At 37.5% G+C, this 13334-nt stretch overlaps 1 protein-coding gene across 17 annotated transcripts in view; it reads right to left on the bottom strand.

Annotated features, from left to right (window-relative positions):
- Positions 1 to 2062: 2062 nt before the first annotated feature.
- HIBCH (3-hydroxyisobutyryl-CoA hydrolase) overlaps positions 2063 to 13334 on the bottom strand; it is a 119083-nt gene continuing 107811 nt past the window's right edge. For 14 of the 17 annotated variants that reach the window (XM_081579297.1, XM_081579289.1, XM_081579288.1 and 11 more), the window contains 3 exons: positions 9516 to 9635; positions 5203 to 5236; positions 2063 to 2397 (listed from right to left, as the gene is read on the bottom strand). In XM_081579297.1, the coding sequence (XP_081435423.1) occupies positions 2282 to 2397; positions 5203 to 5236; positions 9516 to 9635 (270 nt within the window). In that variant the 3' untranslated portion in view covers positions 2063 to 2281. The remainder of the gene's footprint in view (positions 2398 to 5202; positions 5237 to 9515; positions 9636 to 13334) is intronic. The other 3 variants (XM_081579301.1, XM_081579294.1, XM_081579300.1) reach the window with 1 other exon arrangement.

Raw genomic sequence — 13334 nt, 5'->3', positions numbered from 1 at the left:
CATTCACTGCTATGGCATCTTTTTTTCAAATATGTTCCTAATTTGGGGGGAGGGGAGGGATGATTCATGTTAAATATATTGAGAACAGAAGATATAAAGCAAATCCTTCTGGACTGCAATTTCCTCATCTATGAAAAGAGTGCTGGATATAATCTTTATCTGAAAAAGTTCTACCTGCTTTTCAGTTTTCAAAACTAAAGTTTTCTTAGTTTCTGAGGGGTTTGGAATGAAGGAAAAACTGAACCAAGCTAAAAAATAAATTATAAGCTCATCTTTAAAAATGATTCTTACCCAGACACTAATGTTCCAAGTCTAGGACATCCACAATTGTGTTGTTCACTCAGTCGTGTCCAATTCTTTGTGACCCCATGGACTGCAGCATGCCAGGCCTCCCTGTCCTTCACCATCTCCTTGAGTTTTCTCAAACTCATGACCACTGAGTCAGTGATGCCATCCAACCATCTCACCCTCCATCACTCCCTTCTCCTCCTGTCCTCAGTCTTTCCAAGCATCAGGGTCTTTTCATATAAGTCGGCTTTTCACAACAGGTCACCAAAGTATTGGAGCTTTAGCTTCAGCATCAGTCCTTCCAACGAATATTCAGGGTTGATTTCCTTTAGATTGACTGGTTTGATCTCCTTACTGTCCAAGGGACTCTCAAGAGTTTTTTCCAGCACCACAGTTCGAAAGCATCAGTTCTTCGGTGCTCAGCCTTCTTTATGGTCCAACTCTCACATCCAAACATGACCACTGGAAAAACCTTAGCTTTGACAGTTGTGTACCTTAAACTTTTTGTCAACAGTAGCAATTACTGAAGGTATTTCATAGAACAAAAGGGTTTCAAGTATTTTTTTGAAACCAGAAAACCAGAGGGTTTTCAAGTTTTTTCTCCTGATTTGAACTACTGTAAGGACAATTACTGTTATCACACCAAAGTCTGATGTAAATTGCAGAGTGTGTATCTTAAGAGATAAGAAATTTCTAATGCCTCATTCTGCCAGATTAGCAAATATTGCAAGCAACAAAAAATAATGCTTTTACTTTCACCATAGGAAGGGATTCTGATTAACTTCAGGGAAGGCCAAGGCTGAGTTAATAATGAAGAGACAATCTCATAATAACCTTTTTCTCTCTGCTTGAGATTTCTAATGTTATAAAAGGAACAAGTCAGCTACAGTAACTTGGAATTCTTTAAAATAGATTTTATACTATGAAATTCTATGAAGTGTTAACAAAGTATCAAAAAAACATTTTATAACCTATATATAAGTTTAGTTAACATTAAAAGACACTTACTCCTTGGAAGGAAAGTTACGACCAACCTAGACAGCATATTAAAAAGCAGAGACATTACTTTGCCAACAAAGGTCCATCTAGTCAAGGCTATGGTTTTTCCAGTAGTCATGTATGGATGTGAGAGTTGGACTATAAAGAAAGCTGAGCGCTGAAGAATTGATGCTTTTGAACTGTGGTGTTGGAGAAGACTCTTGAGAGTCCCTTGGACTGTAAGGAGATCCAACCAGTCCGTGTAAAGGAAATCAGTCCTGAATATTCATTGGAAGGACTGATGCTGAAGGTGAAACTCCAATACTTTGGCCACCTGATGTGAAGAGCTGACTCATTGGAAAAGCCTCCGATGCTAGGAAAGATTGAGGGCAGGAGGAGAAGGGGACGACAGAGGATGAGATGGTTGGATGGCATCACCAGCTCAATGGACATGAATTTGGGTAAACTCCGGGAGTTGGTGATGGACAGGGAGGCCTGGTGTGCTACGGTCCATGAGGTCACAAAGAGTCAGACACAACTGAATGATTGAGCTGAATTGAACATTAAAAACCAATATCCAGAGCCAAAACATAAAATTCCCACTTCAGTTAGATATACTAACTCAAGAATCTCTAAAGACCTTCAAATTTTTCCATCTTTTAGAGGATGGCAATAGAGGTTGGCAAACTTCTTGTGAAAAGGACCAGATAAGTAAATATTTTAGGCTTTGCAGGCCTTACAATCTCTACTGCAACTACTCAAAGCAGCCATAGATATGTAAACAGATGAGTAAAACCATGTTCCAATAAAGTTTTATTTATAGACAATGATATTTGAATTTCATGTAATTTTCACATGCCATGCCATATTGGTCTTTGATTTCTTTTCTCCCAAATTTAAAAATACAAACGCCATTCTTAGCTGAGCGATATATAAAAAAACAGGTAGCAGGTTGGCTTTGTGCCATAGTTTGGCAATCTCTGCTCCAAAATAATATTTTAAAAATCCAATCATTTCAAAATTTCAAATCATTACTTCCCAGAGATTTGAAGTAATCATTCAAATCTTCTTCAGTAACTTCTTTTAGGTGAGCTGGTTTCCACTTTGGACTCTGGTCTTTATCTATTAAAACTGTCAAGTAGAGACATAAGAAATGTTAATATTTTTTTTTCTGGTATTACCAGATTTTAATTACTGAATTGACACAAACTACCTTGGACTAGGCATATTTTTCTACAGCACATCTTTTTCTGCAAAATTGAAATTTTTGTATATGTTCCTTCCCCTACTCGCCATAAATTAAGCCCCTACAGAATTTGGATGATGACCTAACATGCTACGCCTGATGCTTCTAACTTGAATACAGCCTACTGAACTAATCCAGTGATTTAAGCCTTCGAACTTTTTCCAATTAAATCACTAATGAAATCTCTGCTGTAAAAGAGCTAAAACCAGAGTTGGTGTGGTTTGAAGGGAAGGCAGGGGAGGGTGGAGGGCCCAGATCTGTCTTCTAACCTCTACACTGCACTGAGAGGAAAATTACTTAAGGTACAGGGAAAGGGACTTTATGCATAATTAATATGCATACTGCTGTTTCGCTGAATCATCTAGCTCACACTGAATTAAAACACCAGACCACCTCAGGTTATCAGGAAAAGCTCTACTCTTATTTCAAGTGTAGTCATCACTTAGTGTAGCCACACAGTATCCCCACAGGATTTTAAGTATGAAGCAATCCATAACCTCCTTCTAAAAGGGAGGAAAATGTCAGTTTCCTGGTTGTGATCACATACTAAAGTTATACAAATGTTACCATTTGGGAAACTGGGTGGAGGGTATGGAGAACCTCTCCATATTATTTCTCACAACTACATGTAAATCTACAGTTATCTCAAAAAAATTAAAAACAAGGAAGAAAATGAGGCTATACTTAGTATGGCTGTGGAAGGGAATTTCAACCATGCTTAGAATGTGCATAATTCTTGTGAGGAATGAAAATATTTAAGCATACAAGGCCAACCGACCAACATTAAAAAATGAGTTTATCACTAAAAGCCTAAATAATTAAAGAAGCAATCTGGGAACCAAAGGCAGCGGGTTGTCTCAGGAGATAGAGGGAAGGGGGATTTATGCATAAATAAGTGCGGATACTGGAGGGTTCCAAGGTTTGGCCGCCTGACTATAGGACTCCAGTATCTGATCAGTGGCGACACTGAACAATGATGCTATGATCCAAGCCAATTTGAAAGTTTTACATTCCCTGGACAGAGTAAATAAAAACAATCCTGGAACATTCTTTCTACAAGAATCTCTTTTAAGCTCTCAAGTCAGTGCCATATACCTTCTTAACAGTCTACTGAAGGACAAAAGGAAAGAGAATATTAATCAAATCTTCAATGTTACTTAATTTCAAACTAACACCATGTTTAATCCAGCACAGATAAAACATTCTTGCCATGTAGGAAACTTAGGTTTTTCAGAAGGTTTTATGAGGTACCCACTCAAAACTCCAGTTGGTAACTCTCCAGCAAATCTGAGTTAATCCTTTTAAAATTCTTTTCTGTAAATTCTAAAGAAAGAAGTTTATTCTAGATGTTAAGAGCATTTCTGACAACCATTCCTCTAATTTGGTAGTTTAATTAATTTGCTAACACACTTTATAATTAGCAAATTGTAGCAAACATTTGGTTATGCAAGAACATTTTAACAGTTTTACTCAGAATAGATACTGCTTTCTGAATAAAGAGGTTATGCTCAAAGATGAGGCTGCAAACTTACTCTTCATTAAAAAGTAGCTTGATAAGCCCCTGCCCTGTGAATTACAGCTTTGATGTCACTTGGTTTCAGTCCTTTTTCCTTAAAATATCTAACGGTATATCTAAAAATAATACCTTTCTTTTTTAAGTTAAGAAGGGCTTCTATTAACATACATTGAATACTTTAGAAGCATAACCCAAGTAGCACACAGGTCCTCCTCAAATCAGAGGTCTAAGCTCTGATCCACATGCAGCAAGAATTTGCAGAGAATCAGTGGGATGAATGTGTGTTTTCTCTAAAACATATAACCATCTCCTCTGATTCAGCTCCATGTGTTCTCAAAAAGAATTTTTTATTTCTTATACTATATCATGCCAGAAATGAAGAGAATTCTACCATAGTGACCAGTGTTTACTGAAGCTTACCGCTCAGAGAATATAACCTTTTATTCGGATAAAGTATATCCAGAGTCTGTACTATATTAAAGTGATGAATAAAAACACAAGAAACGTAGATATGTAAAATACATGCAGAGGGAAAGAACTCATTTTATACAACATAAATGACAGCGATTATTTATAGGGATATGAGCTCATACATAAAAAAATGATTGCAAATTTGCTAGAACAAAAATCAATTGCTTGCTTTTTCTTAATATTCCGACTGAAGATGACAAGCAAAAATAGGAATTAATACCATTTGCAGATGCTGCTAATTATGTCATGCAGTTTTTTCTCCAGGCAATGTTTTGCTGCTAGTACAGGCAAAGTGGTAGATGGCAGGGCTCAACATGGCTGGGGTTTCACCAAGGCAGTACAAAAGAAGAGCAGGGACTTCAGGGCTTTTTGCAAGAGAACAAAGGCACCTTTCAAAGGCTTCAGCTGCAGAGTGAGTTGACAAACCCACACTGCACTCAGCAGAGGTAGTCGGTGTGACTGCTAGGAGCAGGATTACTTCTTATATATAAATTAGGGAGCAGTGACAAGGATACTGGAATTTTTAAAACAATTTTGGTTTCAAAGATTGATCTTCCGTGATATGCCAGTTGGTAATATTAAAAAATTTTTTCAGTCTTTACAAAAGTTTGATTTTCACTAACAAAACAACTGTCTTTTTTAAACAAATATGCTCAAAAATCCCGTTTCCATAATAGCCAGGAAGGAAACAAGTGTCACTTACCTGCCCTAACGCCTTCATGAAAGTCATGGCCTTTCTGAAAGAAAATCAAAATTCAATGAGGAATTTCTGGGCATCCTTCTTCCTGATGAGCCCTGCTCTTCCACCCGCTTTAGTCCCCACTCTCGTGGCCACAGCCTGAGCCATGACATTCAGAGATTGGACCACCTCTGATCACCTCCTCCTATTCTTATTTGCTAAGTATCTCCACTGCTTCAAATCCCCAATCTTACTGAGCTCCAGTGACCTATGACTTTCTCACCATTTGTTCTGGCTTCACTTTGTTCTTCATCCAGCCCGGTTTCCCCAGTTATTTAATGCAGTCATTTTTTTCTTGAAAATGCCCTCATCTCCCCTCAGCCTTTTTCTCCCATTTATTCTATCCTGCCAAAATCTCAGCACCAGCTAAACCCTACCATTTATCTCTGCCTGCGTTCACACAGCTAAATCTCACTGCAGAAGAATCATACAGCTGTGACTGGCTTCGTAAAATTCATGATCACAAATCTCAAAAGGCACAGAAACTCCCTCACAATCCATGTGCTCTTTCCCACTGCTGGATATGACTTCCACTGTCTTTGTCCTCTCAACCTCTACCCCTAGGCAAGTTCTACTCCCTACACTAGATTCTCAACTAATGATCTAACCTCCTACACTATATTCTCAGCTAATGACTTAAACTTTATTTTAAAAAAAGAGAGAAAGACAAGCCCTAAGACATGAACATTCTCTTCTTCCCACTATCAAAACACCTGCAGTCCAACTACAGCCATTTGCACCATGCCTTCCGATTCCCAACTAAGGCAGAAGGGACCCTCCCCTGCCAAAGGCCAGTCCTCCCCTGCCTTCCCATTCATCTGCTCTCTTCTCAAGGACTATGCCTGAGAAGGTCTCTCTCGCTCTTTTCCCGGCACGGTCAATGTACTCAGTGGTTAAGTGCATGCACTTCAAATATCTGGGCTCATCTCCTGGTAACTACGTGACCCTGGGCCAGTAATTTCTCCACTTCCCAGTTTCCTTATATGAAATGATAATATCAAAACCTCCATCCTAAGATTATTTTTAATCAACATCCCAACACAATGTCTGACAGACAGTAAGTGCTCAGTAAATGTTAACTATTATTAGTAGCATCAACATAATCCTTTTCCCCTGTTGGATCATTCCCAATCATTTACAAACATGTTCTAGTAACTTCCACCTTACAAAATAAAAAAGGAATCTCACTTGATTTCACAGCCTCAGCTTCTACCCTGTTTCTCTTTCAAGAAGAAAAGGTTGTGAACACAGTCTTTGCTCCTTCACATCCCATTTCCTCACTTCCCCTCCCCTCCCCAACTTACCACACTGTAACTTTTGCCTCAACACACCCCTGAAACGGCTTACCAAAATCACCTGTAACTTGAGTGTTGCCATCACATAGTATGCCTTTATTCTTGTCTACTGGAGGCTTCGCAGCACTCCTCCTCCTTGGAGCACTCCTCTCTTGCTTTCATGACACCATGCTCTCCTGATTCTCCCACCTCTGTCCTCCTCCTCTTCCACTGCTCATTTTCCTTCTACACAATCTTGTTGTTGTCATTCAGTCACTAAGTCATGTCCGACTCTTTGTGACCTCAGGGACTGCAGCACACCAGGCTCCTCTGTCCTCCACTCTCTCCTGGAGTTTGCTCAGATTCATGTCCATTGAGTCAGTGATGCTATCTAACCATCTCATCCTCTGCTGCCCCCTTCTCCTTTGACCTTCAGTTTTTCCCAGAATCAGGATATGATCTTATCCACTCTAAACTCAACACAGCGGTGCCTAAGTAATCAATTCTGTTAAATATAAGATTCTGTCCCTCCACTGCTCAAAGAACATCCAGTGCCTTCCCATTTTACTCTGAACAAAAGCAAGCAGTTGCCAGAGCTAAAACAGATGACTACTGTACAGGAAACGTTCAGGGAAGATTACTACCCTACCTACAGCCACATGTTAAAGTGAAGTGAAAAGGAAAGAGAATCGATTAAGTCTTTTATGAATTTAACTTCAGCTTCGCAGGAACTCATTCTTCTGCCCTCAGTGCTGTATGGACATGATCCCATAAAATGCCATGACAGCAATCCTACTCCACGTTCCTGCCTTTCTGGTTGCAGGCCATGAGAATTACGGCACCCCTGCAGCAATCTTATAAAGTCTTATAAAGACCTCCAAGGCTCCAATGCTCTGCACAGCCGTTCCCTACCTGTCAGCTCTGATCTCCTTTCTCTCTCACTCACTGACCACCCCTCCCCACTCTATCCACGAGGCCTACCTGCATTTCCTAAAGCAGGAAGGCCACCTCTCACTCACCTCGGAGCTTTGTACTGAGGTGCCCTCCAGATACGTGCGTGACTCACTACCACACTTCCTTCAGGTTTCCACTCAGTGACCGTCCTCAGTGAGGTCTTCTCTGCTCATTCTATCTACAAGTTCAACTTCTATCCTCCTTATTCCACACCCCTCTTCCCAATTTACTTTTTCTCCTTAGTATGTATAATAATATACTACATATTTAACAAGTTTATCTATTTATAGTTTATCTGCCCCACTATAAAATAAGTTCCATGAGAGGAGGGATATGTCTGTTTTGTTCACCTATGTATTCATGCTGAGCACATGGTAATAAGCACTCTTATTTGTTAAGTAAATAAGTAAATCTCCAAAGTTTTGTTTGTTTTTAAACTGGTGCTGTATTTCAGACTTAAATTTCTAACCCACACCTGTAAACTCCAACTCCTAAATGTGTTCTGTCCTTCATATCCATCAAGCCCTATCTATCTTCTACATCTATCTCAAATCCATTTATTCCTCACCACTGCCACCTCTTGAGTCTAAGCCACTACTATTTTGCACCTGGATTACTGCAGTAAACTCATATCTGATCTTCACCCCCACTCTGAAATCCCTCCAACCCCATCATCACTCAGCAGGAATAATTACCTTCTTGAAACAAATCAAAGCAAATTACTCCCTGCTGAAACCCACAAGGCTTTTCATGCTCATGTCTCACCCTTCAGGTCACAGGTGAGCTAAAATCTCAAGATGTTTTCCTGGACCTACTTATCTAAAGATTCCCCCCATTCCTTCTTTTCCCCACATCATTCTATCACCAACCTTGTATGTTTCCTTTAGAGCACTTACCACAATTGGTAATTATTTTACTTATTTTATTTGTTCTTTATAGTCTCAGGAAGCTATAAATTACATGCCAACAAGGACATACAACAATGTAATACACAGCACAGTGCCTGGCATATGGCTAATGTATTTGCTGGGAGAATGAAGGAAGGAAGGAATCAATCCATCCAGTCAGTCAGTGCACTAAATGTGCAGTGAAAAACAGGGACTGGGTGAGGTATACTGGGTAGTGGTCAAGACTCTGACTGCCTGGTATCACATGCCATGTCTGTGCCCACTTAATAGCTGCATCACCTTAGGCAGGTTACTTTTCTATGCCACTGTTTCCTCATCTGCAAAGTGGAAACAATAATAATACCTGCTTTCTAGAGACAGTGTAATATATAATGGAGAGAATGCATATAAAGTACCAAGCACAGTACTGACTCATAATAAAAGACCTCACTGCAATTTACATCCTTTGGAGTAACCTCAAGATATGACTAATAGAGCTTAATTTATGGTTGTATGAACTATTTTGAGTATCTTCACAATAATATTCCAGGACATGAAGTCTATTAGGTATATCTGCTTTCTAGATATTAAACATAATATTTCCTTTAGGTGATGAGTTTATTAATGCAAAGGTTCTCTACACATAACACAAAAGAGATAATTTTGCTTTAAAAGAATTTATCTGGAAGAAGAAATCACTATGACTGAAATATTTCATGAAATCAATAATATTCTATGTGATTATTGCCTATTTTAAGTGTATCCATAAAGGTATTTTAATGCTAGTCTATTAACTGAAACATGTAACTGACTAATAACATCCCTTTGTGTCTTTTATATACATTTAGATTCAGAGGATTTATGTTTCTTGCCTATGCCTGAAAATGGCATCTAATTTCTGAAAATGGTTATAATTTCTATTTGAATTTCAAGAGGTCAGAGTCCTTCTTACAATTACATGCAAATGTAACTGCTATTTCATAAAGGCTTCACAATCTAGTATTTCCACACACCTAAGGTAACTGGCCCATTGTATTTTCACAGAGTAGATTTACAGACAGTTTCAATTTTCTTGTTTATAAATTTTCTATATTCATTCTATAATGAACATATATGACTTTCACAACTAGAAAATGAAAATACTTTAAAGAAAAATTCTTACCATACAAGCTTGACTCAGCCGATATTCCATAGTTAATACTTCCGGCAAGGTCTTTGAAGACCCCTCAATGAGTTGCCTTAGTGTGATCTTTAGCGAAGTTGGAGACATTTTATTAATTACCTATTAAAGAAAAAAAAATTTTTTTACTAGCTTTAGCTCAGTACTGCCTTTACTTTTTAATAATAAACTAGCTGAGTTTTGATAGAAATCACATTAAAATTTGCTCCTTAACAATACCTTCATACAAGAAAATCTCACAAAAGTAAGATTATGCTTTAGCCTAATCCTGGCAAAGCACCAAACAAAAGTTTTTAGTCCAGTACCACAAAGAAGATCATTTTTTCTTTGTTTAAAAAAAAATATGTACAACGTTCTCTAAAGTTTAAATTCTGTCAGGTTTAATCTCAAAAGAAGGAACACTAACAGAAATTCAAGTAAATTTAGATCATTTTACTCTTTAAAAATGCATTAAAAAATGGAGCTGATACTGACATTAAATAGAGGGTAAAGACAATGAAGAGAAACTGAGAGCTTAAGAAGCTAATTAAAGGCAACAAATTGGCTTTTTCTTCATCTAACTCAAAAGAATACATAAAGGTATAGGAAAAAATATAAATGCATATAATTCTGCTCTCTTCTGATGAAAGACTACAGAATATTCCCAATCTATTAGCATACTATGAGATGAACTTTCTAATCCTTTCATGAAAAAACCAAAATCACTACTTTAAAAGACTGTCTTTGGGGCCTTCCTAGTGGCTCAGTGCCAAAGAATCTGCCTCCCAATGCAGGAGACACAGGGTTGATCCCTGATCCGGGAAGATCCCACGAGCTGCAGAGCAACTAAGTCTGTGTGCCACAAATGCTGAGCCTGTGCTCTAGAAACCAGAAGCCACAACTCCTGAGCCCACGCGCAGCAACTACTGAAGCCCGTGCACCCAGAGCCCACGTTCCGCAACAAGAATAGGCACCGCAACGAGAAGCCCACGCACCACGGCAAAGGGCAGTCCCAGCCCGCACACCCAGAACCCGCGCTCCGCAACAAGGATAGGCACCGCAATGAGAAGCCCATGCACCACAACAAAGAGTAGTCTCTGTTTGCCGCAACGAGAAAAAAGCCCCTATGGCAACGAAGACCTAGCACAGCCAAAAATAATAAATAAAAGAAAAAATAAGCTTAAAAATTAATTAATTAATTTAACAAATAAAAACTTTCTTTGAACTGTTAAAAACGCCATGGAGAAAAGTTTCAGTAAGTCACAGGCAGTATTCACTTAAGAAGTATTCAATGTAGTTCTCAAATTACAGAGGTCAGAGAAGAAGAATAAATCATTTGTTCATACAAGAGAAATTATGTAATCATTCAATTTGAATAGTAGATATTTTAAAATACTTGCAAGGCACAAGAGAAATAAATCAGTGCTAAACAGGTCAAAACAAATTATTTGAAAAAGTATAGAAACCATTTTGAGTATAAGTAATGTTTTCTACAAGGGGAAATGACAGAAAATTAAAAAGTAAGGAATACTAATTAGAGACACTGTATACAGTTGGATTTTTTATTTTTTTAAGAAAAATCTAAAATGGTATATCCAATCACTTTTTAAGAAGCTAATAAGAATAATAACATAGTTAAAACAACAGATATCAAAACCTCAAAATAACAAACTCCTGCCCTACATTATAGTTGATTAATGTAAAGAGTCTTTAATGAAATCTCCCATTTATGGGTCTGCCCCAAATCTTCAGGATACCTTCTTCACATATTTTGAACAGAAATAAATGCCACCATAAAGAGAGAAAAAAGGCAAGTAACAGGTAGGAGGAAGATATATGTAGTTTATGTACTAGATAAAGGACTTAATATGGATAGAAATATCCATATACATAGAAATAACTCCTACATATTAACAGTAATAATAAAAGATTTAATAGACACTTCACAAGAAAGGATACCACACAGTCAATAAAGGTATGAATTGATACTCAACCTCATTAGTCATCATGGGAAACACAAATTAAAACCACCATGCAATGCTATTTTACATATACCAAAGTGACTAAAATGAAAACGACAAGTAATCTCAAGTATTGGTGAGAATGTGGAGCAACTTACTATGCAATGTAAATTGGTACAACCATATTGGAAAACTTCTTGACAGTAACCAACATAAATGTACATACTGTTAAATTAAACAGAGGCCATTCAACTGAAGTGCTCTTAATGTTTTAGTAGCCTGTAAGCAAACCAAAATCTAAGCCTGTAATGCCTCAAGTTTAAAAATCGAAACTTAAGGACAACTAATCATAAACAGCCAATTTAGGCTTTCCCAAATAAAGCTACTGTTTAAGCTACAGCCAGTCAAATAAGCTTTGCTTCCAGCTCCTTTCTATAAAAGACTTTGCCCCATTTGGATCAATTTTTGCTCAAACAAACTCTTAAAAATTTTAATATGCCTCAGTGTATCTTTTAACAACACATGTGATTTTGCAGAACTACTCCTAGGTGTATACAGAAATGCGTATCTTTGTTACCAGAAGACATAGACGAAATTGTTCATAGCAGCATTATCTCTAACAGTAAAAAACTATAAATAACCTCAAATGTCCAAGAAAAAGGAAAACTGCAGCAAATTTAATGCCTACTTCTATAAGCGCAAACTTTAAAACATAATTTGGCATATCATTTTATTTTTTAAATAATTAGCTTTACTATAGTATACTTTACATATGATAAAATTCACTCATTTTAAGTGAATTTAGGTCTACAAATTTTGATGTATACAGTTGTACAGCTACCTCCACAATAAAGATATAGAACATTTCCATCACCCCAGAGAGTTCGACTTCCCTCAATTCTATCACTGAGCAACAGTTTTCTGCGCCTACAGTTCTGGCTTTTCTAGAATTTCATAAAAATACAATCATACATTAAGTAATCCTCTGTGTCTGCCTTCTTTCACTTGGCATAATGCTTCTGAAATTCATCCAAGCTTTTAATGTACCAACTCATCCCTTCTTATAGTTGAGTATAATATTCCACTGTATGAATTTATCACAATCTGTTTACTCATTCAACACTGCCAGGGATTGGATTGTTTCCAGTTTGGGGCAACTATAAAGTTACTATGAACATGTAAGTACAAGCACCTGTGTAGACATATGTTTACATTTTTCTTTGGTAAATCCTTAGAAGCAGAATTGCTGGATTTTTCCAGTAAGTGTACATCTAACTCCATAAGAAACTGCCAAACTGCTTTCCTCCCAGAAATATGTGAGATATAGGTGCTCCACATCTTTACCAACACCAAGTGTTGGTACTATCAACCTTTTAAATCTTAGTCATTCTAATAGATGCTCAGCAGCATCTCATCATGGCTTTAATCTGCATATTCCTAAAGATTAAAGATCTTGAGGGACTACCCTCATGGTTCAGTGGCTAAGGTTCCATGCTCCCAATGCAGGGGGCCTGGGTTCAATCCCTGGTCAGGGAACTAAAAATCCATCAAGCCGAAACTAAGACCTGGCACAGATAGATATATTTTTTTAATAACAATAATAATAATAAAGATGGCAAGCATCTTTTCATGTGCTTCCTAGCCATTTGCATATCTTCTTTGGTGAAATGTCCACATTTCCCATTTTTAGTTGTGTTTACATTCTTAAGTCATAAGAGTTCTTCATATACGGTGGATTTAAGTCTTGTTATCAGATACATATCTTACAAATATTTCCTCCCAAAGTGTTGCTTCATTTTCCTGATCGTGTCTTTCAAAGAGGAAAAGTGTTTGACTGTAATAAAGATTTATCAACTTCTTT

This window comes from Giraffa tippelskirchi, chromosome 3, assembly GCF_054371585.1.
Source record: "Giraffa tippelskirchi isolate mGirTip1 chromosome 3, T2T-mGirTip1v1.2.pri, whole genome shotgun sequence".
In the NCBI taxonomy this organism is placed as follows: domain Eukaryota; kingdom Metazoa; phylum Chordata; class Mammalia; order Artiodactyla; family Giraffidae; genus Giraffa; species Giraffa tippelskirchi.
The sequence above is the reverse complement of the archived record's forward strand: the minus strand, read 5'-3'. Positions and strand labels throughout refer to the sequence as shown.